This window comes from Coccomyxa subellipsoidea (assembly GCF_000258705.1).
Source record: "Coccomyxa subellipsoidea C-169, whole genome shotgun sequence".
NCBI classification, from domain to species: domain Eukaryota; kingdom Viridiplantae; phylum Chlorophyta; class Trebouxiophyceae; family Coccomyxaceae; genus Coccomyxa; species Coccomyxa subellipsoidea.
In genome coordinates, this window is record NW_005178037.1 from 2592608 (window position 1) to 2616022 (window position 23415).

The 23415-nt window shown below is 54.0% G+C and overlaps 5 protein-coding genes across 5 annotated transcripts; 2 read left to right on the forward strand and 3 right to left on the reverse strand.

The window, feature by feature from the left end:
* Positions 1-1720: 1720 nt before the first annotated feature.
* COCSUDRAFT_9336 (hypothetical protein) lies at positions 1721-2521 on the reverse strand (the record flags this gene model as incomplete). Its single annotated transcript, XM_005648841.1, has 3 exons — positions 1721-1832; positions 2068-2231; positions 2456-2521. Coding segments are annotated over 3 exons (342 nt in total), but the record flags the coding sequence as incomplete, so codon positions are not given.
* Positions 2522-4304: 1783 nt separating this feature from the next.
* COCSUDRAFT_62855 (hypothetical protein) lies at positions 4305-9090 on the reverse strand (the record flags this gene model as incomplete). The annotated part of the gene is made up of 11 exons (XM_005648842.1): positions 4305-4422; positions 4780-4952; positions 5226-5471; positions 5795-5965; positions 6273-6405; positions 6742-6866; positions 7307-7377; positions 7573-7720; positions 8122-8277; positions 8642-8732; positions 9026-9090. 11 exons carry the CDS (start codon positions 9088-9090, stop codon positions 4305-4307), a joined length of 1497 nt encoding a protein of 498 aa, XP_005648899.1.
* Positions 9091-10334: 1244 nt separating this feature from the next.
* COCSUDRAFT_36378 (BASS family transporter: sodium ion/bile acid) lies at positions 10335-13406 on the forward strand (the record flags this gene model as incomplete). Its single annotated transcript, XM_005648843.1, has 8 exons — positions 10335-10384; positions 10550-10554; positions 10843-11036; positions 11341-11468; positions 11810-12011; positions 12577-12775; positions 13066-13307; positions 13353-13406. The coding sequence occupies 8 exons, from the start codon at positions 10335-10337 to the stop codon at positions 13404-13406; spliced, it is 1074 nt and encodes a 357-aa protein (XP_005648900.1).
* Positions 13407-14897: 1491 nt separating this feature from the next.
* COCSUDRAFT_41588 (hypothetical protein) lies at positions 14898-18807 on the reverse strand (the record flags this gene model as incomplete). The annotated part of the gene is made up of 8 exons (XM_005648844.1): positions 14898-14983; positions 15378-15597; positions 15960-16103; positions 16422-16626; positions 16891-17018; positions 17376-17481; positions 18080-18153; positions 18775-18807. 8 exons carry the CDS (start codon positions 18805-18807, stop codon positions 14898-14900), a joined length of 996 nt encoding a protein of 331 aa, XP_005648901.1.
* A 1081-nt stretch (positions 18808-19888) lies between these two features.
* Positions 19889-23131, forward strand: COCSUDRAFT_14650 (DUF1350-domain-containing protein; the record flags this gene model as incomplete). The annotated part of the gene is made up of 5 exons (XM_005648845.1): positions 19889-20206; positions 20854-21026; positions 21485-21533; positions 22369-22531; positions 22950-23131. 5 exons carry the CDS (start codon positions 19889-19891, stop codon positions 23129-23131), a joined length of 885 nt encoding a protein of 294 aa, XP_005648902.1.
* Between the last annotated feature and the right edge of the window lie 284 nt (positions 23132-23415).

Genomic DNA, 23415 nt, shown 5'->3' on the forward strand with positions numbered 1-23415 from the left:
TGCAGGCTAATGAGTGGTGCGCATGTTGCACGCTGCCCCGGTGCTCTAGGGGCACGCATGAACATGACTTGCACAGTGAGTTTCCTGATGAGAACCCACCGCTGTCCCCACACAGTAATCACCCCCAAAGGGAAGACTACTGGTGGAGACAGCCTCAAAGATTGCCAGACGCCACAGCGGGAGCGCCCCAAAAGCATGTCCCCACACCAGTTTGCGGCGTTTGGCAGGTCGTGCATCTGTCCGAGAAAGCCCTCTCTGCAGCAGCTGCAGAGGGACGCTTCAGTGGTGGTTCTTGTTCAAGCTGTTCTGCTGCACGCCCAGCTCCTAGGGCACATGGGTTGGCGCCTTGCTCGCCTGTCTAAACCATACCCCACACCTGTCTGAAAAGAAAGCAGATTCACCGTATTTATTTTTGGTTCGGAACACTCTGGCCCGCAATCTGCTAAATCCAAAGCCCGGCCTTTGGCAAGTCTTTCTTTGGGGGTCTCCCCCCTTCACTATTGGCACACTGCCGCAGTTCCACCAAAGGCCAGGCCCGGAAAAAGAGTCACCGACATAGTTCACGCGCATAAAAAGTCTGCACGCCACCACAAAAAAATGCATTCAATCTATACTTTTGTGCAATCCATGGCTGAAAGCGCCAGCTTTCCCCGGGCTGCATACATATCTCCCCGCACACAAGACCCCTGCTCTCAGGCAAGGGGACAATAGTAACGTCCACACACATCATTGTTGCCTCGTCGAAGCATGTCCTCAAAGGAAATCCCTGTTTCAAACAGGCTGCTGCAGCGGTGGCTGTGTCAGTTGGCCATACTGCAAATCCAGCTTCACTCTCAAACTCAAACCGGCCCGGCTCCAACATCAGGACGACACAACTCAAAAAAAGACCATTGGCATGACAGGATAGTGCAACACAGTTTCGACATAAACGTCCAAGCGCATCCCGAATCTTGATGGGCAAGGCAGCGCGCACAGGATCTTGCATCCCCCCCCTCTGATACCAGAGGAAAAGGGGGCGCCTCGCAACCCCTCAAAAAAATTTGTGCCCGGAATGGCAACATTTAAAAGTGCCCTGAAAACGGCGTGTGGGGGGGAGCAGTCCATTGTGCGGCCCGCTTGCTTCTGCACTTGAGCTCTTGCGTATGGGGTTAGTAGCGCGCTGGACGGTCTGCTCGTCCTTTTTGGTAGTGCTGCAAGCTGCTCTGTGGTGATGTTACAGGGCGTCTCTTGCGCCAAAGCTGGTCCTCTCGAGACTCCATAAATCAGAGATTGCTCTCCTGCTCCTCTCCCTCCTTTGCACTGCGGCCTTCCTCTTCTGCGTCTCCAGTGACCTTCAGGGTGCCTGCACACAAATGCACATGAGGATGAGTTCTCGAGCACGGTGGTGCATTTACAATTTCTCTAATGCCTGCAGTGCCCAAGCCCGTACTTGCCACAAGATCAAGCTGTGCAACACAGGACGTAAGGCTATCACTGATGATGTCATGCATGCGCACTTCAAAATGCAGGAGCACTTCAGGGTGCTGCACGGTACATGCTTCACGCAAAGCAAAACTGAACCTGTCTTGCCCAAGAAACGCTTGCTCAAGCACATAAAATCCTGTAACTTGTAAGGCACAGCAAGGCAAGCAAGACAGTAGCAAGGCATGAATCTCTGCAGAGCTCTGGTCTGCGATCCATTCTGGCTTCTGTGGGAGGAGGACAGTTGCTCACCCTCCAACTCCTCCGCCACGTCACTGCCAGCAGCCCCCGAAGCGCCCTGGCTCTCCTGGGTGATGATGTCATCAAAGTTTGGCGACTTCATCAGTATGATGTCCATCTTGGGCTTCTGCCTTGTCCTGCACGTGTGCATACCCCCTAGCAATCAGCATCAGAAAAAATTGGCATATACCGATACCCAGCCTTGTTCGTGTAGCCAAAGGCCTCGATCAGAAAGACGATGCCTGCCCAAATCTGATCCCAGTGCAACAATTGCATGTCCCTGCGTGGACTTGGCAGCGTCTAACAACGATTTGCCCTAGGTTGTGACACTGTGCTAGGCAGCCAATTGCCTGGTGTGCCCAGAACAGGCAGGGGGATGGATGTCTGCACCTGTAGTCGTCTGACAAGGACTCTAGGGAGGTGCACAGCTTCTTCTCCACCGCCAGTTGCCTGTTCTTCAGGATCTCTGCCACGGTGACCATTGGGGCCACTGCTATGCCCAGTGCAGAGAGCTGCACTTCGCCATGTTCCTGCAGCAATCAGCGAAGGTCCAATCAGGCACAGGCCCATGAATCTGCACTCTTGTCAGCAATAGGACTGCGCTGACACCCTAGCGCTGACACCAAAGGCGGAAGAGAGAGAGACCTCAATACTCTCTGCTGAGGTCATGCCGATGAGTGAACAAGCACAACTTGACCACAAGCTTTGCAAGCAGGTCACCACCTCCTCAAGACTCAGCAAGGGAGCATCGTACCTGGAGGAAGCGCTTGGCAAGATTGATGTAGCTGATAGGTTTGCGTGTACTTGAAACCAAAATCCTGCACAGACAGTAAAAGAGCCTCGTCAATACTCTTCGGCAACCTTCTCAAGCCTGATGCCAGACGCTTTCTTCGTGGATGCGTGAGCGCAGGCGGAGCTTCTTGCAAAGTGGCAACTAAATTTGCAGTAAGCACTCCACCAGCCACGGCAGCCCGGAAAAGCTCTACAAGACGGAATGCTCATCTTCTCTAAGCACAAAGCACTGCTTGCTGAGATCGTAGCGCAGCCGCCCAAAATTCCCGATGTACTTTGCCCAGTGCTTCAGGACCTTTAGCAGCAATACCGACGCTCTTCCCCGCAACCAGCAGCAGAAACGAGAACGGATAACTCCGAAAGCATTCAACAAGTCATTACACTGTCCGGACGGGCACGGGGAGGCCCAAAAAGACAGCCAGCGTCTTTTGCAGCAATCCTTTGAGCCAGGAGCGCTCTTTTCGGACACCTTCGCTCCGCTCACGATCGCAAATCAGGAGGCTCATTATGTGCCCACCGCGTCGTCCTGCTGCGTTTCTGACACGACAGAGGGGGTTTTGTGCCGAGAGGCTAAAACAGCCGGTGTTGACCCCAGAGCCGGTCCGCGTGCGCTACCTGGCCGGGTGCGGCTGCTCGTCGGCCATAACCGTGCTCTGCGTTTCCTAAGGAGAGCCGCAGCTCGGTCTGTCGCGTCCTAGTGGTCCGTCACTCCGCGGAAGGCAGGCCAGCCGTCCCTACCGCATCCCAGGCTTACGTGGGCCCTTCGCCTCTCTTCTCATATGTTCAACAGCGAGATCCAGACCTCGACAGCACTTTGCGAACGCGGCCCGTGGCCGACTGCTTAGTCCCTGCTCTGCGCCTCCTATTCCGTGCACGCTGCCCTGTCCTTGTAGGGTCTTGCCGGAAGATGACTGGTGCCACCTGGACGGCCAGGTCCCTAAAAAGTATCTACCCCATCCGATTTGGATGAGGGGAGGGCCGCTCGCGGTGACCAGCGCCGCCACGTGGCCCACTTTCAGCCGCAAGCACCGCCTGTTGACACCAAATATCTACCCACGTCCATCCTGGAATTCGGTGCATGACTCAGGGGGCCTGTCCAGAATCCTCGCAAGGCCCTGATCAAGCCTACAGTAAAGGTAATCTGCAATTAAGATCTGGTAGCTACAGTACATCATATGATATAGGTGTATTGCAATTGCCGTGCGGCACGGGCCGGCGGTGCAGCGCCCGCGGGCGTTCAAGCAAAGCTGCTCAACTTGATTGAATCCAGAAGAATGTCTTATGATTATCCGCATGCGTGGCATAAGAGATGCATGGAACAGAAGCACACTGTGGCACGGTGTGGCACAATATTGCTTAAATTGGTAACAATAGTATTAACATTGCTCATAAACAAGTGACTACAAGTGCTTGACCGATGAACAACACTGTACTGGTAGTATGCCATGCACATGCACAGTACTGCACTTTACAATTCAGATCAGTGACCACCGAAGCCTCCCAAATCCTGAGCCGATCTACAACAAAATGCTCATGGGATATTCAAATCCTAGTCAACAGTCAAAACTGGACCCACACACGAACAGCAAGAGCAGATTACCACCTGTATCACATGGATGCACGGCCAGTGCAACCCGTCCCTCCCGTCCTCCACTCATTGACCCTGAAACCTGGCTCCTCATCACAATCAAAAAGCAATGTGTCCGCAAGCCCACTGAGGTCCTTGTATCTCCCAGAGGTCAGCACTGCGCCGTATTGCAGAAAACACATTGACTGCACAGGTAATGCTGCAGCGCTATAGTCTCGGGCGCTCAGACCAGCGTTGACAGCTTTCCGAGAACTGCCTTGCGCGCATCGCCCACAGCAGCTGCCAGGGCCACCCACAGCTTGGAGCCTGCAGGGAACGCCCCATGCAGCCAGTCCAATGACCTGCACACATGCCAGCAGGTGTCAGCCCGTTCCAGCAAACCATGATAGGTTCTCAATGGCCCCATCAGTGCCTCCAAATACCCATGATGTTTATTGAAGCCAAATACACAGAAGGGACTTTCGAGAGCGTGAAATAATGTTAATCCGCAGCGCAAGGACCACCAGTGTCAAATGCATGCCGTTGTGAATCAGCATCCTCCAACCAAAATCGTTCGCTGTCTGCTGAGAGGTCTGCAAACCCATCTCTCCAACACATCTGTGGCTTCAAACGAAATAACAATAAGCCCTTCCCCTTCATGCAGCTCCACAGCTTGCCAAGCCACCCTCCTGATGCACAGCCGAGAGGCAGCAGCCCACCTGCTGAGTGCGGAGGGGCACATCGAAGCGGCGCTGAGCTGACCGGTCAGCAGCAGAAGGAGGTACACCGCTGTAGACGCGCCACACAGCAGCAGGCCGGCCAACAGGAACGCCTCCTGACTGCGCCAGCGCTGGACGTCCGTGTAGCTTGCGCTGGTGCCCAGTAACTTCAACTGCAGCCGGCACAGGAATTCAGGGAAACTCATTCTGATCAAGAGCGCGGTGAGCCAGGGAGGCTTCATGTTTAAACAGCAGGTGCAGATAACTCTGGACAGAATCAGGCTGCAGAAGCGTGTGACTTCAATGCTGCTCTGGAAGGCCAGTGACATCCTCCGATGCTGCCACAGAACGGAGAAAAGCAAGCGTGGGACACCGGGAACAACGTGAATACCAAGAGATCCCCCAGTCCCTTGTGAGAAAATTGCAGGAAGCAAGAGAGGCCTGACCTCCCAAGGCAGGAGCGCCAGGGAGCGCAGGTCGCTGCTGCAGCGCATGAGAACGCCCCAGCGCAGACGCGCAAGCGCACTCTCCAAGGGGCGACCCTGCGCCGGCGTCGCGGCCCGGGCCAGCCCGGCTGCCGCGGCCGCCGCCGGCAGCCGCTCGGCCGACAGCGCGCGCAGCGCGCCGCGCAGCCGCCCCGTGCTCTGCGCGCCGCCGCTCTCCCGCAGCCGCTCCGCCAGCGCTATGCAGTCCTGCGCAGAAGAAGATACTATTACAGCTGATACTTCTATTTTAAAAGTGCAACACTACACGCTATTCCTGGCAAGAATGCAAGTGCGTGTGCAGACAAGCTGCAGGTGAAGGGTGTCAGTTGGACAATCGGGGAGCACTGAAGAACTGCAGGTGCTAGTTGGACATTGGAGAACACCAATGAACCACACTGGGCATCATCTGGCCAGTAGTGTAAGACCTATGCACTCGAGTTGAGGACCTCGTTTTGAGCTTCCTTCAGCAATTCCCTGATCATTGCTAAGTAAAACACAGCAATTGTGGAGAGACTGCCCAGGAACCTCACCGCTATGCCGGCGTCGGTGCTGATGTGCATGTCTGGGAACATGGCGTGCGCGGCTGCGCCGATCAGCACTGCGCCGTTGTGGTGCAGCCGCGAGCAGGACACAGAAGGGAATGTCAGCAGCGGCGCCGCGGCCAGCGCGCCAAATGTGGCGTCCGGGATTAGTAACGCCACCTGGCACGCGGAGATAATGCACTCAGCAATGACTGCTTTGCGTTCCGCAGAATTGTGTGGGTGGTGTCTTCTGTGCTGCAGGCCTTGAAATGAAGTGGCAGCTATGCCAGACCTCCTCAAACTTCAATGCTCGACCACCTTGACGGATATGCAAGCATTGCAATAGTTGGTGCTCTCGGGACTATGCAACACCGGACATTGATGGAGGGCACAGGGCACAGCTCGGACGTCCCTTGCTTGCCCTGCTTGGAAGAAGATCAATATGCTTGTCTGCATGTGGTGATGCATAGCAAGGCAGCATGCTCACCTCTGGGAGGGCGCTATGGAACAGTTCCCTGATCTGGTCCGTCTGGGGGCAATGCAGCAGGGCTCGGCCGCTGAGCACCAGCGCGTAGCTGCGGTCCAGGTTAGGCAGAAGCTGGCACACAACCTGCTCACCTCTGCACAGCACACCAACACACTCAGTGCCTGTGCACTTGTCTCAGCCATCGTGCTCCTCTGTGACAGTCCAAGAACATCATTCAAGTCTACCCTCCACAATTGCGGTAATCAGAGCCAAAGCGGGTTGAATGTCCAGCAGGCATAGTGGCAACCAGTATGCCACTCTGCCAAGTGAACTTTGCCGTGGCAGGTGAGACAAAAGCTTCCTCTATACCCGCTGCGCATCAATCGTGATTAGGCTGTGATTCTCGTTGGCATTCAATCAGCCTCTGGCCCCCGGAAAGAGATCCTGCAGGTTTAGTGGATCGCGCCTGTGAACGCGGCGCAGGGTGTACACCGCGTCGCTCAGCTGCAGCAGCGCTTGGCGCCGCTGCGCGTGCACCGCTCGGCGGTCGGGGCCGACACTGCCGGGCCGCAGAGCCACGCGCACCGCTTTGTACAACTGATCCGGGTGGAACAACTGCAATACACGGGAACTTTGTCATTTCACTGCCAATACATTAATATTAAATGCTGTTCCTGTCAGGGGAGCAAGATCCGTCTGCAGACAAGCTGCAGGTGTAGACTGCCACAAATCCTACCCCTCCATGGACTGGCCACTTCCATGCAAGACCTAATCAACCGTGGACACTCCTCATGTTTTCACTGCCCCCGGCCGGGCTGGGCACTATCATATCGTCAGGCTCAGAAATCGGCATATCCTTTAGTATTCTTACGGCAATCAAACTCCATGCCAACCAGATCTGCTTAACTATTGATCGCCTAGTCTTTCACCACACATGCCTAAGCACGGCAAACCTTCCTGCTTCTCGCATGTTGGGGGTCGCTTTGGTTCCTCCTCCTCAGATGGCAATCAATTGCCCAAGGATGAAATGAAAGTCATGATGGCAGATAAGGTACCTGGGAGAAGCCGAACATCGGCGCATGTGACATCATCCCCATGCGCACTGTCGAATTGGCCCCATCCGCTCCTGTTGCATGTCACAAAATCGTTTGCTCATATATTTATGGTAATCTGCATGCAAGTTCTTCTCACGCGTAAGTAGCTCGACTGCTTGTTTTGAAGCTATTGACTTCATGCATGGCACCTTTTTGACAGTGGCGTGGCATGTGTACATGCCAACAGATATAAGGAATGCAAATTGAGGAGTGCGCGAGCGTCTCACCGACGAGCAGGTCAGCAGGAGGGGACTTCTTCACAACAATGGCAGAGGAAGCCATGCGCTCTGCATCGCTGCTGGCCTCGCTTACAAAAACAGCGCCGTTTGTGTTGAAGTCCACTCCTGTGCACCGGTGGCTGAAGTGGTACCGGATCTGCGCGCGCAAGAACAAGAGCACGCCTTCAACGCACAGAGGAGCCTGTAAATTGTTGTGCACAGAGAAGCTTCAAAAGTTGCTGAGCTTTAAGTGGATGCAGCTACCTCTGCTACAGCCACTCTCAGCCATGTTTCATCTCCCATGAACGCAGCTGACTCAAGCAGTGGAAAATGCCTACTTATGGGCCCTGTTGAGGATGGATATGCCTGCTGCCTTTTCAATGAACAAAAGCTATTTGACTTAATGATGTGACTCCTCATGCGTAATCCTGATGCGTACAGCATGTCGGGAGACCCGCTGTTACAAAATCGCAACCTGCCCTGTGCGCACATATGAGGTGCCTGCAGCCACTCATCTTCATTCGACACATATCAGGTGGAGAGCCAGTGTGTGCTCACATGCCGAGGGTACCGCTGCATGCCGGCGCTGACGAGGGTGTCTGACAGGGAGGCCTCTGAAATGCAGAGCGCCTTGAAGGGATACTCTGTGAGCACGTCCCTCCCTTGGCCACTCACCGCCATTTCCCCCAAAAGCTCCACGCTCCTGTCCAGCACCTGCCACATGCAAGCATGCCCACATGTTGAAAAGAGATATCAGATGCTTGATATGCACTGCAGGGAGGCAAAGCATGTGAAAGCAGAAATTGAGCACAGGCAATTAATATGAGGAGCAAACGATGATTGGAACTCCGTATATCCTGCCATTCAGCATGGCATGGTGAATCTTGCATTCGTGTCTAGAGGTAAAGGACCTAGGTGAGTGTACAGGTAATTCAGCCGCGTAGGTGCCACCTTTCCAGAGCCGAATGCCGAGCTGCAGTTGAGCTGCGCTCGTGTACATGCTTTAATCATTGTGCATGCATTGCATGCAGGCCTTTAGTCCGATTGGTGATGCAGTGTGAGTTGAAATTGGACCCACCTCTTGCAGGACACCTGCCTTCTCCAGGGCTAATTGGGAGCGCTGGCCCAACACCACATTCCACGCCGCCCCAGCTCCACTACCAAAATGCCTGCAGGCACCACGCGGTCTTCACACTGCCCCAACACTGTCAGGGCGTTGGCTGCATCGATGAACTCCTGCATGACCATCTCAGGGTTGGAATCATTGAGATGGCATGAAAGCAAAGCTTGACATCGCTCACCTGGGCCGTTTTTCATATACGTTCACAAGCCAGCCTTGCTCGGACAGCAGGAGGGCCTGTTGCATCAGAAGTAGAGTGTTACAATGCGTCATGTGTCTGCCTTTTCTGCCATTACGTAAGCAAACCGCATGCGATTGCTAAGAGTTGTGAGGCATGCGCACCAGGAGAGAGCCACAGGTGCCTCCGCCCACAATGACTGCAAGCGGCTCAGATTGGGGCAGGACATATCCAAGCGATGCATCATCCATGGAGTCTGTGGTGGCAGGTTGTGCGCTGTAGGATTGTGTCTCGGCCTCTTGGACTGCTGACAGCGCTGCATGATGCCAACACCTCTGCTTTCGGTGCACCAGCTCAGTGTGTTGTATAGCTGTGTGGGTGCCAGTGCTGTTGCTGAGTACCAAGTGCAGCCTCTGAGGGTGATCAGCATTCCCAAAACACGTAGACCTGCAGCCCACCCAGGACGTGTAAGAAAGCAGAGCTGGATAACAGGAGCAAAGATGGACAAGTAGCACGTGAGTCAAAGCGACCAGCTATGTCGCCTTACGGACAACATATGATTGGTCGCATAGGGAGCAGGACGCTGTACCGGCATTCTCGGCGCGTAGGGGCACAACGCCCGCTGGATGATGCTCTTGCCGAAACAAACTCGCCACAACGGAAAGGAGCCATCACTGGCCCTTTCTGGGCGCTCAGTGGCCTGTTCCGCGCATAATTGAAGGCACATTCAGTATGCACAAACAATACCTTCTAATAAGAAAACAATAAAGTGTTGTGTAGCCAGGGCGGGCTGGGTTGTTTCGTCTGACCTCTGTATAAAAGGATGTGCAGGCGCAGCTCGGTGAGTCTGGGCCTAAGCCATCGCAAAACGAAGCGCGCTGGCTGGATCACAAGTACGGCATCACTGTGCTACAAGATGATGCGCAGGGCTCCAGCGGGCAGTCTCACAGCGCTCAAGATAGGAACAAATCCGGAGCTTCCAAACATACACTATGCGGACATTGGAGCACTCCGCAGATTAGTGACAGGACGCTGCAAGCGATGCAAATACGAAGGAATATTCCATAGACACTCTTCGTTGACTTTGTTCGCGGGAGGTCTTTCTCCCACTTCGGAGACATGTGATCCCCCGTGGCAGATATTTGACACGTCAGCAGGTTGCAAGATTGAAGCCTTTGCGTGAGTTTCTTACTTATTATTGAAGCTTCATTGAAAGTGGAACATTGTTGAAATTACAAATCGATATACAGATCAGTACTAGTCGAGGGGCTCTGTGACGAAAAGAACACAACTTACCTTGGAACCAACCCCATACGTGTCTAGCAGGACCTCATTATCATATTGAGTGCGTGAAACTCAAGGAATGAAAAGCTTATCGTGCCAGCCGATCAGGACAGTGTGTGCGTAAGAGTCTGAACTCGGACGCGCATCATGAGTCAAGCTTCGTGACCCACAGCGTCTTGCCATACCTGAATGAGTATTCTCAAGGCTTCCATCGGTAACGTAAAGTTACTGCCGTCATGGTGAGAATGGGGTGACCCCCCCTGCCGCCGCCTTCCTTCCAACCATCCAATGTGTTCTGCAACTATAGTGCCACGACGCTGGATCATGCAGACATACGTACATCAGGCACCTTCTCATCGATTGGAATTCCAAAGCGTCAGCCATGTTCTGTCTGGTTCGTGCAGGAAAGGTGTCAGGGGCGTGCCAGCACCCTGCCTTCCACAACAGGCAGGATCTGGTCAGGTGATTAGGAGACGCTGCCGCTCAAGGCCTTTGCGGCCAATCGTTGCAGCATCTCAGGCAGCGTCCACGCACAGCAGCTCTGGTACTTCACCCTGTCGACCTTCTGCGAATGTAACCAGTCCCCTACTTACTTAATCATCTCCTGAGTGGCTAGAGCATAAAGAAGAGCAGACTCCTGCACTATGGTCACTCACTAACACATGTGTTCCATGAGTTGCATACTGTGGTGGTCCAGGTGTGCAGCAGACACTGGAGGAGCGCCTGGGGAGTCTAGCATTGAATGCTTCAAATCTGTTCCCCCTCTGGCTGGTACTGGGAGCCACAGCAGCAGTGGTGCACCCCCCGAGCCTGACATGGTTCAAGAAGGAGTACACCACCCAGTGCTTGGCCCTCACCATGATGGCCATGGGCACCACACTCACAATCGAGGTGTGCCTTTGACCAAATCGACAATTCAAGACATTTGTATTGCGGGAGAGCCCCTGTGAAGGGCAGGCAGTAACATGTCAGCACATGTCTGCATGCATGCTGACATTTTCCTGAGCCTACACTCATGCTATGGGTGAAACATCAGGGTCACATGACTCCAAGGAGCTGAGAGAGGGGCCATAATGGCTTAAATCAAACCTCAGTTGGCGCAAGATCATTTCGGGGCGGTGTTACTTGGGACCATGTGAGTCGGGGGCAATGTGATATGGGGGCATATCAATTGAGGGCAATCTGTGTTTTGCAGGATTTTGCGCAAGTGATGCGGCGGCCGTGGCTTGTGGCGCTTGGTGCGACGCTGCAGTACACGATCATGCCACTCATGGGCTTCACAGTCTCACGCCTGCTCAAGCTGCCGGTGCCCTATGCTGTTGGGTGAGAGACCACCCTGCCTTACCACGCCATCAAGAACTTGGGAACAAGTGATGCAGATTACTCTCATTCTTTGGAGCACCTTCCGTGCATCTTCAGTTGGTCGAATGGTGATGCTAGAAACTCCTTGTTCTAGGTGAGGCAATGACTCTTGAAAGCCAGCAAAAACTCAGCACCATATCTCTTGCTACAAGCTACTGGCACATGCCTTTGAGACACACGCTGTCCATCTTCTTATGTTCTTCTTTGTCCTAGTCTGCATAATGGGAATGTGTGCTGGCCATGGCGCTAACATCAAGCCTTCTCACTTGCAAGACTCACCAACCAGTCAAGCATGCGTGCAGAATCTGCCTGGTGGCCTCGTGCCCGGGAGGGGTGGCGAGCAACGTGGTGACATTTCTGGCGCGCGCAGACGTCCCTCTCAGCGTTGCCATGACTACTGTGTCCACGCTGTCCGCCATCGTGGCGACCCCCGCGCTGACTCAGCTGCTGGTTGGCCACCTGGTCCCAGTCAATGCTGGCAGCCTGCTCGTGTCCACCCTGCAGGTACAGCAGCTCCACATGCCTGCAAGCTGCTGCCGACTTGCATGCAAAACTCGCTGGATGGTGCCAAACACATCCACCATCACAGTTTGTGACTTTTCTGGTGAGAGAACAGATTCGCAGATGGTCTGACATCATCCAGCAGTGTGGCAAGCTTCCGTCAGCGGCAGCAGACCTGCTTAAAATATGAACAGCACATCCTGTAAGCCATTTCATAAGTCACGCCAGCCTTTTTCCAGCCCACAGGGCTAAGAGCGCAGCAACTGCTCAACCCTGTTTCCCAACCTCCCAGAAAAAAAAGAAAGGTTTTTCTGACCTATGAAAAAACTTAGTCTGACCTCTCTATCCCTATTCAAGATCCTGCGAGTAAATTCCATTTTAAAATCCCAGCTAGCTGATGCCTTAGACAAAAGGAATCATGTGCCTTATCCGGTGACAAGACTGAGGGTGGTGCTGCTGAGATGGTCAGACCTCTACATGCCGAACAAGCTTGCATGTAACTCTCATGCCATAGCTGTGGGTCACTCTGACATCAGACAAGTTTGATCATGCATACTCTTTGTGGCAGGTGGTCTTGATTCCCATCGGATTGGGAGCATTCCTGAACTGGTCGCTGCCGAAGCTGATGGCGCGCCTCTCCCCCTTTGCGCCGCTGCTGGCATCAGCGATGACTGTTCTGGTGTCCGCCAGTATTGTCGCTCAGAACGCTGCCGCTGTGCGCGTGGCCGGGCCGCGCCTGATCCTTGCCGTGGCATCCCTGCACACCGGTGCGCGCCACTTCCCTCATTTTCCTTTTGAAGTCAGTTGTGCGGTCATCGCCTTCGCATAACTGCACACTGGCGCCCACTCTTTCCATTTAATGATCAGTGATGCGCAACTGCGCGCGGCTGTGCGCTGAGCTACTGCCTGTCAAAGCTGACACATATGCCACACAGAAAGTCAAGGAATTTCCCCTGAGCAAATTCCGTAAGCTTGTTCAAAAACACATCTTGAAAGCAGCAAAATTCAAAGCAGACTGACATTTAATCCGACACTGCTTCTGTGTGCACTATTGCAGGTGGATTTGCGCTGGGCTATGGCGTGTCAAAGCTGCTGGGAGTGAAGGAACGGCAGGCGCGCACAAACAGCATCGAAGTGGGAATGCAGAACAGCGCGCTCGGGGCAGTGCTGGCAACGCTGCATTTTGCAGATCCGCTCACCGCGGTGCCCTGCGCGATCTCTGCCACCATGCACTCCCTGCTCGGCTCCACCTTGGCTGGCTTCTGGCGCCTAATAGACCCCGAGCAGCCCAGTGTTGACGTGGGAAATGAGGGGGTAGGAGGGGCTGGCGATAGCGTGCAACAGAGGAAGCTGGCTGCGCAGCAGTGGATCCAGGCCTGGCGCGATGCGCACACTTAAAAAGCTTAATTGCTTGCTCTTCACAAGTCTGCATTTTTGGTGGGCCGCTGCCGAGAAGAGTTAGGAAGTGCCTCATGAGTTTATTTTCTGGGCGCACTTGGGAAGTGTGGGTCGATGACGAACTTACCTCAAATTTGATCAATCGGTTCTGAATGCTTGGCGCAATGGCCAGCTGGCTGCAGCTACGGTTGCAGGCTCATAATTTCATGGCCTGTATTAGAGAACGCATGCTTACTGCTTGATAGTTTCGACAATAAGCGGGTTTCACGACAAGTCCCGGAGGACTTGTGCAACTCCTGAACCGGTAGAACATCAATGCTGTACGGAAAGATTGGCGCAGGTCTTAAGATTCCTCAGCCGGCAGACTAGTAATATGCATGCAACACATGTTGACATCATTGTGTATGGCCCTATCGCAGTAATTACAAAGTCCAGTCATCAACCAGCCTCACACGTTCTGTTGACATCACCGTTACCTCCGCAAAGATCTCCTATAAGGCCCCCAAGCGCCTCAGACAGCACAAAGAATTGTTTCACAAGTGCACACAGTCAAAACAGTGACCTCCACAGCCTGCTGTCAGTCTCCCATTCTCTTAATTCATAAAGGCCACGAAAAGGCGCGGGCTGCTAGCATAGCCCTCGATGATAGGCATGCCAAGATGGCGCGAGGCTGTCTCAGTATCCATGAGTCCCCCTATCTATGCACATGTGCATGCATGGGCTTGGCATCTACGCACGCAGCGACCTCGGCTGCATGTAACCCCCTGTTCCCACCTCCTGTCAGTATTGCCCCAAACCTCATGCAAACCACCTTGGATCCTATGGCACAAGCACAAGAGCGACGCCAAAAAACAAAATTTGCAGTATTCTGTTGCAGATGTCCTAAATTCTGCACCGCAGCCACTCGCAGATGCCTCAATTGAAGTCCACACCAGCAAGAGTAGTATGAATCTTCCCGATGCCATGTGTGCACATTGTGCGGACATGACCAATCTGCTGAAACGAACTGTCTGGCCGCAATCTGCGCGGGCCATCTTTGCATGAAGTTCGGTGTCCTAATTTCCTCTGTACACAGTGTTGAGGCTTTTGTGTGGCCTCTTCCGCCGCCTCATGCAGGGGCCTGTTCCTAGCACGACAGGTCTCCCATGAACGCTCAGTGTTCAAAATATGGATCCAGTGATCTGTCTTGCATGCCACGCGCTCCCCATTGTGACATGTGGCAGGTGGTATGCAAGCTGTTCTCAGATCTGCATTGATCGTTTTCTGAAATTCTCTTGGCCGCAGCAGGATAGAGTGTGCCCTGCCGCAATCTTCCAGAGAAGTGCAACCCAGGAACAGATCTTGACTTTTTCAGAGGCACAGCTGGCGCGGCGCTGCACGCCAGAACGCTGGACTTGATGAATACTGACTTCTCCTCAGGACGTGGCCGAATGAATACTTGGGGCGAGACAGGCGCTGTGTCTGTGCTGAGATCAAGCTGGTCAGCAGCATTCAGTCCTCGGCAAGCCAGCTGCCCGCCGCCTTCCATGCAGTGCCCTTCTTCCTCTGTGTGCGGCTGGCACTGGGCAGCGCCTCACCTGACCCATACAAAACTCCATTGTCAGACATTTGGAGTGCTCAGTACATGTTGTCCACCACAACAGCACTATTACTGCAACCAGCACACTTAAATGCATGCCAGGCAATATGTGAAGCACTGCAACCATGCTGCTAAACTTGCTGGCTATATTGTAGAGTGTGCCTGGGAGGTCTGAGGAAATTGTCAGGTGTGGGAGCCCAACACAAGGGTTCTACTTGAATCTCACTGTGCGCATGCCTATGACTGTGGCTCTGCGCAAGACACCATTGGTGACTCTATCTCATTGTTTCTAGAGATAACAAACCACCCCAGTCAGCCTGGTAAATGCCTGCAACAAAACACCATCGTCAAGGGAGAACATTGCGGTGTCAGATGAGAGTGATAATGCTCACCCGAGGTGGCAAAGCTGGCGTCTGGGCGAGCGACGGTGCTGTTACTGTACTTGGCGCGCTCCTCCTCAGTCACAGTCATCTCATTCTCGGTGCTCTGCCCGCCGCTGCTGCTGGGCACGCCTGAAGCCTGCCCTGAGGGCAGCCCCTCCGCCTGCCTGCCTGCCCGCGCCTGCTGCTCCACCACCAGCCGCCGCGCCGCCGGCGCCACCGGAGCCGAGCGCTGCATCAGGCAAATGATTCTACTCAGCGCTCTATTGTTTTATTTCCAGAACATGCATGCACCTGCAGCATGCGTGCGTGAAGCAGGGCATGCGCTCAAGAGCACACAAATGAGTTGCGGCAAAGTTGGGCATGCCTCTCTGAGCAGGGCCATGGAAGGCATGCAGTATTTGCTGCATGCATGTTGTGATGATGATCATCTCTGATCTGATACAAGCCTCAAGCTGATCTAAGGCTGAAATTATTCCAGTTGCAACCATGCATCTACAAGCAATAAGCTCCTACCGTCCACTAAGAAAGCATTCCTGGACTCGGCAAAACATTGCCAGAGGTTCTCTTAAGGCTGCATTCAGGGAGGCGCACCTCGTCATGATCGTCAGTGCTGGTGGGTCCTGCGGCGGGGCGTGGAGTGGGGACCACAAGCGAGGGTGAGATTGTGCCGTTGGCCACTGCAGCCGCCAGGCCAGGAGCCGCCCTGTCCAGCTGGCCCGCATGCAGGCAGGCACCCTGTGCGTAATTCGATCCATGTCAGTCAGATGTATCATCTGAGTAATACATGATGGTACGTGCAAAGCTTATAGCCTTTGTTATGTACACGGTCCAAGCATTACCTAATGTCAGGGGGTCTCTTGTGAGGAGCTTTGAATGACATGAGGCAGAGCAGGTCCTCAACAGAATCCTTCGCACATCCTCTCGCGGCAAAGGGGCGCATATTATGTTGCTTGAAAGACTGCCAGCAAGCGCAGTTGGCACGTATGGACCCACTGAACTCTGCAGCGCATTGAACAAGAAAGCCTTCCAGCCACATGCAGGGCAGGCACGCACCACAGAGGCGCGTAGGTTCATGAGGTCGGCGCGCAGCTGCGCATTCTCGGCGTCCACGGCCTGGTGCGACGCCACGAGCTGGGACATGCGGTGCAGCAGCATGCTGTTGTCCTGGCTCAGCCGCTCAACCTCCTCCTCGACTGCTGCCATGTGCGTCGCGCGCCGCCGCCGCATCCGCCGCGCCGCCTCCCGGTTCGCCAGCCGCCTGCGCAAGTCAAATTCAGATTCAATTTAGTCCATGACGAGTCATGCGTAAATATAGGGAAGCATGCAATGCGTCGTGCATTGGTGGTGCTGGTGTGTGCAAATTTCATGCATGTGGCGGCATGGCGAAAGGAAGTGGTTCATAGATTGAGGGGGTAGGGAGACAGCAACAAGCGGCCCAAACCCGCACAAGCAGGGATTGTTGTGACTGGAGCGAACACATGTGCCGCCTATATGAGGCACGGTTGCAGCAGAGGATGCACACCTCTTCTCCTTCTTCTCCTCCTCACTCTCGGCGGCTGCGCCGCTTCCCCGTGGAGCGGCACGCTGCTTTTCGAGCTGATACTGCTCCTCGCTGTAGTCATTGTCAGAACTGACCGACTCCTGCCGTGCCTGAACAGGACCACATGATTTATTTCCACAATGCGTGTGAAAACGAAGCAATGACTAGGAGTGACACAAGCCATCAGAGGCATCAAGACGGAGTTCCTTCCAGAACGAGCACACATTCCGCAAGACAGGCTCAGCACACGCAGCAGCAACACAGGGCATTTATTGCCAAAGTCCATACTTGGAACTTCCTGGCCCACAGAATCCTGCGAGCTGATTGGCAAGCAGTGCCTCCCTGTTTCTATAAAAGACAAGACAGTCTGTCTCTGCAACCTGCTGGACCCCATGCTGTCCGACCTGCCAAGCAGTGTAAATTTCACCCGGTAAACGGGCACATGAGTGCCTGAAGAGAACTCTCACCGGTTCATGGAATTCCTCAGGGGCCAGCGGCGGCCGCTGCGGCGCATCCTGTACTGCCGCGCGCTGAGTTGCAGCTGCCAGTGCCATGAGGGCATGCGCATCATGCCTGCACATGACAAAGCCCCAGGTGAGGCCGCCGTGTGCATCTACACATGCGGCAGGGACACCAACGTGCGCACGCAGAACAAGATATTTCACCGGCCAGCTTTGCTTTCTGCTGAGTACCGATTATACACAGAACCGTGCAGAAGAGCACACAGGTGCACATGCTGCCTGTCCAGCAGAGGACAGATGCCTCCGTGATCATAGCCCCCGATGGGATATGTTGGCCAGTGTGCCAATTGATGGCATGAATTTGCTGTGGTATTACGCTCGTTAAATGGTGATGCGGCAAAAGGACCGTGACCCAGAGACCGTGCAAAAGGGTCGAGCAACTGGCATGAGTCACCAAGATCACTTCAGCTCTTCCATGCCAACACCCCCCATCCTGGACTCCCTGACAGCTTTATATATCTTGATTTCAAATGGCATTAAGAGTGACATGCGATACACATCGGGTGGCAGGCTGTCTCCAAGGGCAAGACCAACAAACAGACCGACAAACAAAAACCAGGTCAACGCTCCTTGTCTACTTGCACTAGCTGTCACCCGATCCACCGAGCCCCAGGATGCAAGGAACATCTGTGCTTGCAAAACACACTCACCTTAAGCCGTTGACCTGCGCCATGGTACGCTTCTTGACGCCTGCGGCGTCAACAGGTGAGCCCCCTCTGGAAACCTGCAATCCAGCCAACCACAGGTCATCAGCGGTGCCTAGCATGACTGTCAATGCGCTGCGATGATCACACCATCGTTAGACTCCGGACACAGTCTATCGATCGCGCCTGTCTACCCATGCACACGCGTGAGCTGCCTTCGCCTAGTAAATCGCGAATCTGATTAGTCGGCCGGAAAAGTGTTGTGCCGGCTCAGATCAATCACATCCAATATTCCATGATATGTGCAGCAGAATTCTGTACAGCGCAACGCAGCAGTGCCTGCCGCTTTCGGCGTGGTGCGTCGCAGTGGAGTGCTGACGTTCCCACAAAGAAGCCCCTCGGTCAACGCCTTCCTCGCTGAATCGCTGCCGCCCGGCGCGGGGAGCGAGAAACCATCTTGTAGCCCACCGCAGATCCTTCCGCAAGGAGTCTCAACCAGCGCGCCGGCCCATCAAGCACCGTGCGCCAGTATGCGGCCGTCTTGACTCACCACCAACTCCTTCCCCTACCAAAAACTTGCGTTCTTGCAGCGCCACTCGCCACGCTCATCTCCAAACTCTCCTCACACTTTCACAGCGCCATCTGACAGGATCGCAGATCGGTGAAACGAGGTGTTGCCTCGGCCCGCCCCAGAATCTCACCTTTCCACGTCTCCCCTGGATCGCCTGCATCATCGCCCGCTGCTGCCTCTAGGCTCGCCCTCACACCGCCGCGCAGAGTCACCGCCGCGCCGTTTATGGTGCTTTGGTGACCGGAACGCACACCCACCAGCGCCGATGAGTGAATTTCTGAAAATGAGGAGGGACTGATTCGTCAGCACAGATGTGGCCCAAAATCCCCGCAGAGGCGTTGCCTCCTTGCATGGAGAAATGTTTGGGGTTGCCCTTGGGGGACAACATTTCAGGCTTTTTTGGCCCAATTTGCGCTGAATTAATGAATGTAGAAACTCAGCAGCGCGGTTTTTTGTCTAGATCCTGCTGAAGTTAGCTTGCATAGGCCTGCAGAAGCTTTACTGAGCGCCGTACTACACTTGCAAGCTTGAGTTGATCAATTTTGTAAACATGAGGCAAGGATATCCAAGTATCCATGCAGAGATCATCAGTAATACTGATTCAGTGTTATATGCCCCACCGTCCATGCTCTTGTTTACAAGATGGTCATCTGATAGTCCTTCCTTCAGCCTGGTAGGCCTGACGGGCATGTGGCATTGGTGACGTCATCAATCGAGGTGTCCTTCGATCTGGATGCAGAACGCCCATACTCGGGCTCACAAGAAGAATGGTAAGGAGATTGATAACCTGATAGTTAATTTATCTATTGCGACTATAACATCACTTGAACCACTTCCGAGTATAGTCACGCAGACCGATGGTGTTCGCTTTATCTATTGAAGGGACACCTCTCGCCCATACCTGCTCTCACTCACACACCTTCAGACATCGGGATATCCTTATATCCAGGTGATCAAATAATGGACGTCCACATGCCGAACTTTGCACCTCTTGGTCAGAATGCAAGTTTCCATGCTGCTTGCCCAGTGAAGGACCCATAAGAGATGCTAACATCTATGGAAGCGCAGAATACGTCTGGAGAGCAGAAAAGGACAGTATAAGCGATCCCACACCAGGCGATATGCAAGTGCACAGTTGCGAGCGGCCGCTGCAAACAGTGCACTCTTTGAAGCAGAGGTGGGAATTCAGTCCCCCATCAAGCCTGTGAGATGGAGCACTCATTCCTACCTGCCCTTGACGTCTCATGCAGCGCTATTATTTATGCAGCGTTGGCAAGGTATATCTCAGCCATGGACACTCGGGCGCATGGGACAATGCATTCAGTGGCAACGATGTATGTATTTGTAAAAATTTGCAGGTGGCGGGCTGCTGGGTGACGGGGCCGTCAGCTGGCCGACCCAAGGCGACGGTTCACTTCCTGGGGGGCGCCTTTGCAGGTGCGTCACCTCAGTTGATCTACCCGCTGCTGCTGCAGACCCTGGCCAAGGCCGGATACACCGTCATCTCCACCCCTTACGCCGTCACCTTCAAGCACCTTGACTGCGCGCGCAACGTCCATGATGTGCGTTCCTTCGCAAAACAGCCCCACAATTAGTGCCTGGACATTCTGCGGCGAGTTGCTACAATATGCCTGTCAGTCTGGCAGCTGCACTCCTGCTGCGAATGCCAACGATAGAGATCCTGCTGGGGCGCACTGCAATGCTGACTCAGGGAGAGGAGAGGCATTGCTTTGTATTCTCTTTTTCCGCCCCTGGAAGACCTAGTAGCTCACCCAGATTGTGACGAAATCTGAGGGTCGTAGACATGAGAGATCATGTTCACAGGGACTGTGAAGGAGAGGCAGTTGTGGCGCTTGTGCCATCCCAGACAGAGCCTACAAGAGTGTTGCTGCTTGGATTTAACGGCTGCTGAGGACATTGTATGTGGTGCGCTTGAAGCTCTTGGAGAGCAAGCTCTGCTCCAAAATCACAAGGCAGCTGGCGCATGACTTAGATCATGCTGCCGGACAGGTTCTGCGGCTGCATGAAGGCAGCTGTTTCAACTCCACCCCAGAGCATGAGTGCTGCCTTAGCACAATGCAACCTTGTGTCTTCCATTGCGCATGGCCACAACAGTTTATCTGCGCATATGACCAGAACTATGCAGCCGGCTCAGGACTGTGCCCTTTAGCGTTTTGAGCCTGGACAGTGACCGCACTAATTTCCGCAGAGGTTCAACGGGTGCGTGGAGGCGCTACGGGGCTCGGGGCAGGGCTTCCTGGTGCCGGAAGAGCGCGCGGTGCACGGGGTGGGCCATAGCAACGGCGCTCTCCTGCATGCGCTCATCGGCGCCATGTTTGCACCGGCCAACGCCAGCAACGCGCTCATCTCCTTCAACAACAAGTGCGCACACGCCGCATTGTTTCCTGCGCATTCCTTTGCTTCATGCCAAGGCTCAGGAAAACCTGAACAGGGAATGACAGTGCCTTGGCTGATTCAGAATCAAGTCAGCGCCAAAGCAGGGCCACGAATGTTGCGATATTCTTGGGGTTAGCTCACACCCGGGAGTATGGAGAGCAATTTTGCCATATTCATTCTCATGCAAAGGTACAGGGTTGGGGCCGCTGCCAAGGTAAGCACGAGACACTGTGCAACGAAAGAAGGCTTGATGCCGAAGCCTTGGCGATTCGTTCCTTGAGGGAAGCGGCACTTTCTGGCAGTATCATATCGTAATGTGGTCTTTGAGAGGAAGGACAATGTGGGGCAGTGGCTTGAGAGATATGGGCAGATCCAAAATCATGAGCAATATAAGCATTTGGTGTGGAGATCCCAGGGTGAGAAATGGGTATGACGCATGGCAGACAGGTAAAGGATGCGATTCCGCTGTCGCTGGGCCCTATTCAGGCGGCGGTGGCCAACGTGCGGTCGCAGCCCTGGGCAGCAGGCGTTCCCTCTGCTGACAGCCTCATCACAAGGTGTGAATTAATTCTTGAGTGGTTTTTTGTCTCACGTCACGGGTGTGACTCACAGTCTGAACGTCCGTTGAACCCTGCAGTGTATGACTGTCTTGGCTTGCCTCCGTCATGGAGCAGGTGCACATGTGCTGTTGCATGCAAAGAATTGGGTCCATTTCACTTCTTACAGGTTGGCAGAGTATAGTGAGTGTCACTAAGCTTGTCAGCATGTCCCTGCAGTGCTGTGGGGGCTCTGTCACAGAGTGGGCTGATGCTAGATGAGAAGGCGCTGCGTTCAGTGGCACCAGCCATCGATCAGCTCAATTCTGTCTTCAACGAGGTCCGTGCCTCTCCTGCTCACCTTATTGTCCGCTTCAAAGGGCTGTTTTGCATGTCACGATGCACCCTTCCTTGACCATTGCAAGGGACTGTTACTCTTAAAATGCTGCATCCTTCTTCATGCATCGACTGGGGTTGAGATTTGGGGCCGTTAGACTGAAGGAGTTTGTCTTGCGGGAGACACATGTTCCTATAGCTCTAGGTGCACACCAACTCCAAGAGGGATGTTACATGTGCCTGCCACCCTCACCTGCTTGAGATCTTTGACTGGAATTGACGACAGTAGCAACAGGAGATATGCAGACATCAAAGCAGTCCATCTTAGGGAGATAAGAGGAAAAGCTGCCTCGCGAGTGCACATTCTGCAGCATCCTTTTAAAGATCTTCCGGCCCAGGTGCACTAAACACCCTAAATACAAGTGGAGTTGACAACGTTACAAATTTTGTGGCAGGTGGGAGATGGCAATGTGGAGTTCATCCCAACGCCAGCGGAGAGCAGGGCCCTGGTCCAGTCAGCGTACCGCGTGCCGTACACTCTGCTCGTGCAGTTTGAGAACGACGCCATAGATGAGACCCCGGAAATGACCCGGATCCTCAGCAGCGCAAACCCAGCAGGTGCAGCTCCCTGTGATCCTGCTGAGACCTGTGCACGATCTTGGCCTGCTTTTGGCATGCGCTGTGAGATCCTCAAGCAGCCTGCAGCTCTTGTGAGAGCACTGCTTCTTTGAGTTCATTTTCCCTGGACACTAAGCACTGCATGATTTAAAGCATTCTGGCAACCCGTCAGAACTACTACAGCTTCATGGCGACATTTTAGATGCTGTGAGTGTTGTGGTCACAGCCAGTAGAATCCTGTGACATGCAGACACTAACCTTTGAGTCTCTGAATCACCTGGCTTGTCTGCTGCTGCAATGCTTTGTTTAGCACTCATGGTGCAGAGCACGCATGCGTCGGGGCAGCTCTGAAGCATCAAATCCATCTGCTCCTTGCTGCTGCAATGTTTGTGCTGACACAGAGCATGTGTGCATGCAGGCACAAGCAGCGTGGTGTTGCCTGGGACACACATAACCCCATGCGGCGGTGACGTGGCGTGGCAGGTGGGCCGCAGCTTCTCGCCAGTGGACGCAGTTGCACTCGGGGTGAAGGCAGTTGTGCAGGCGGACATCAGGCGGCTGGGGGACAAACTCATAGGCTGGCTGGAGAGCCACTCGTAGCGCTTGAAACTCGTCTCAATGAATGGGATAGTAGATGAGGGCATGCAGTGTTTCGTAGCACTGTGATGGTTATTTAGATGGTAGTCACCGCAAAGCAGTGCCTGGAATTTGTAGGCTTGAATCCGGCCGGCGAAGGAATGTGCTCGGAGGAAAGATCTTTAGCTACTAGCTAGATGTCACATGGAAAAGCTTGAAAGGGCTCCTTCCCTAGGCCATCCAGGGAGCCTGTCAGCGCTGGCTGCATTACCTTCAGCGCATTTTCATAAGTTTCAATTAGGGAAAAT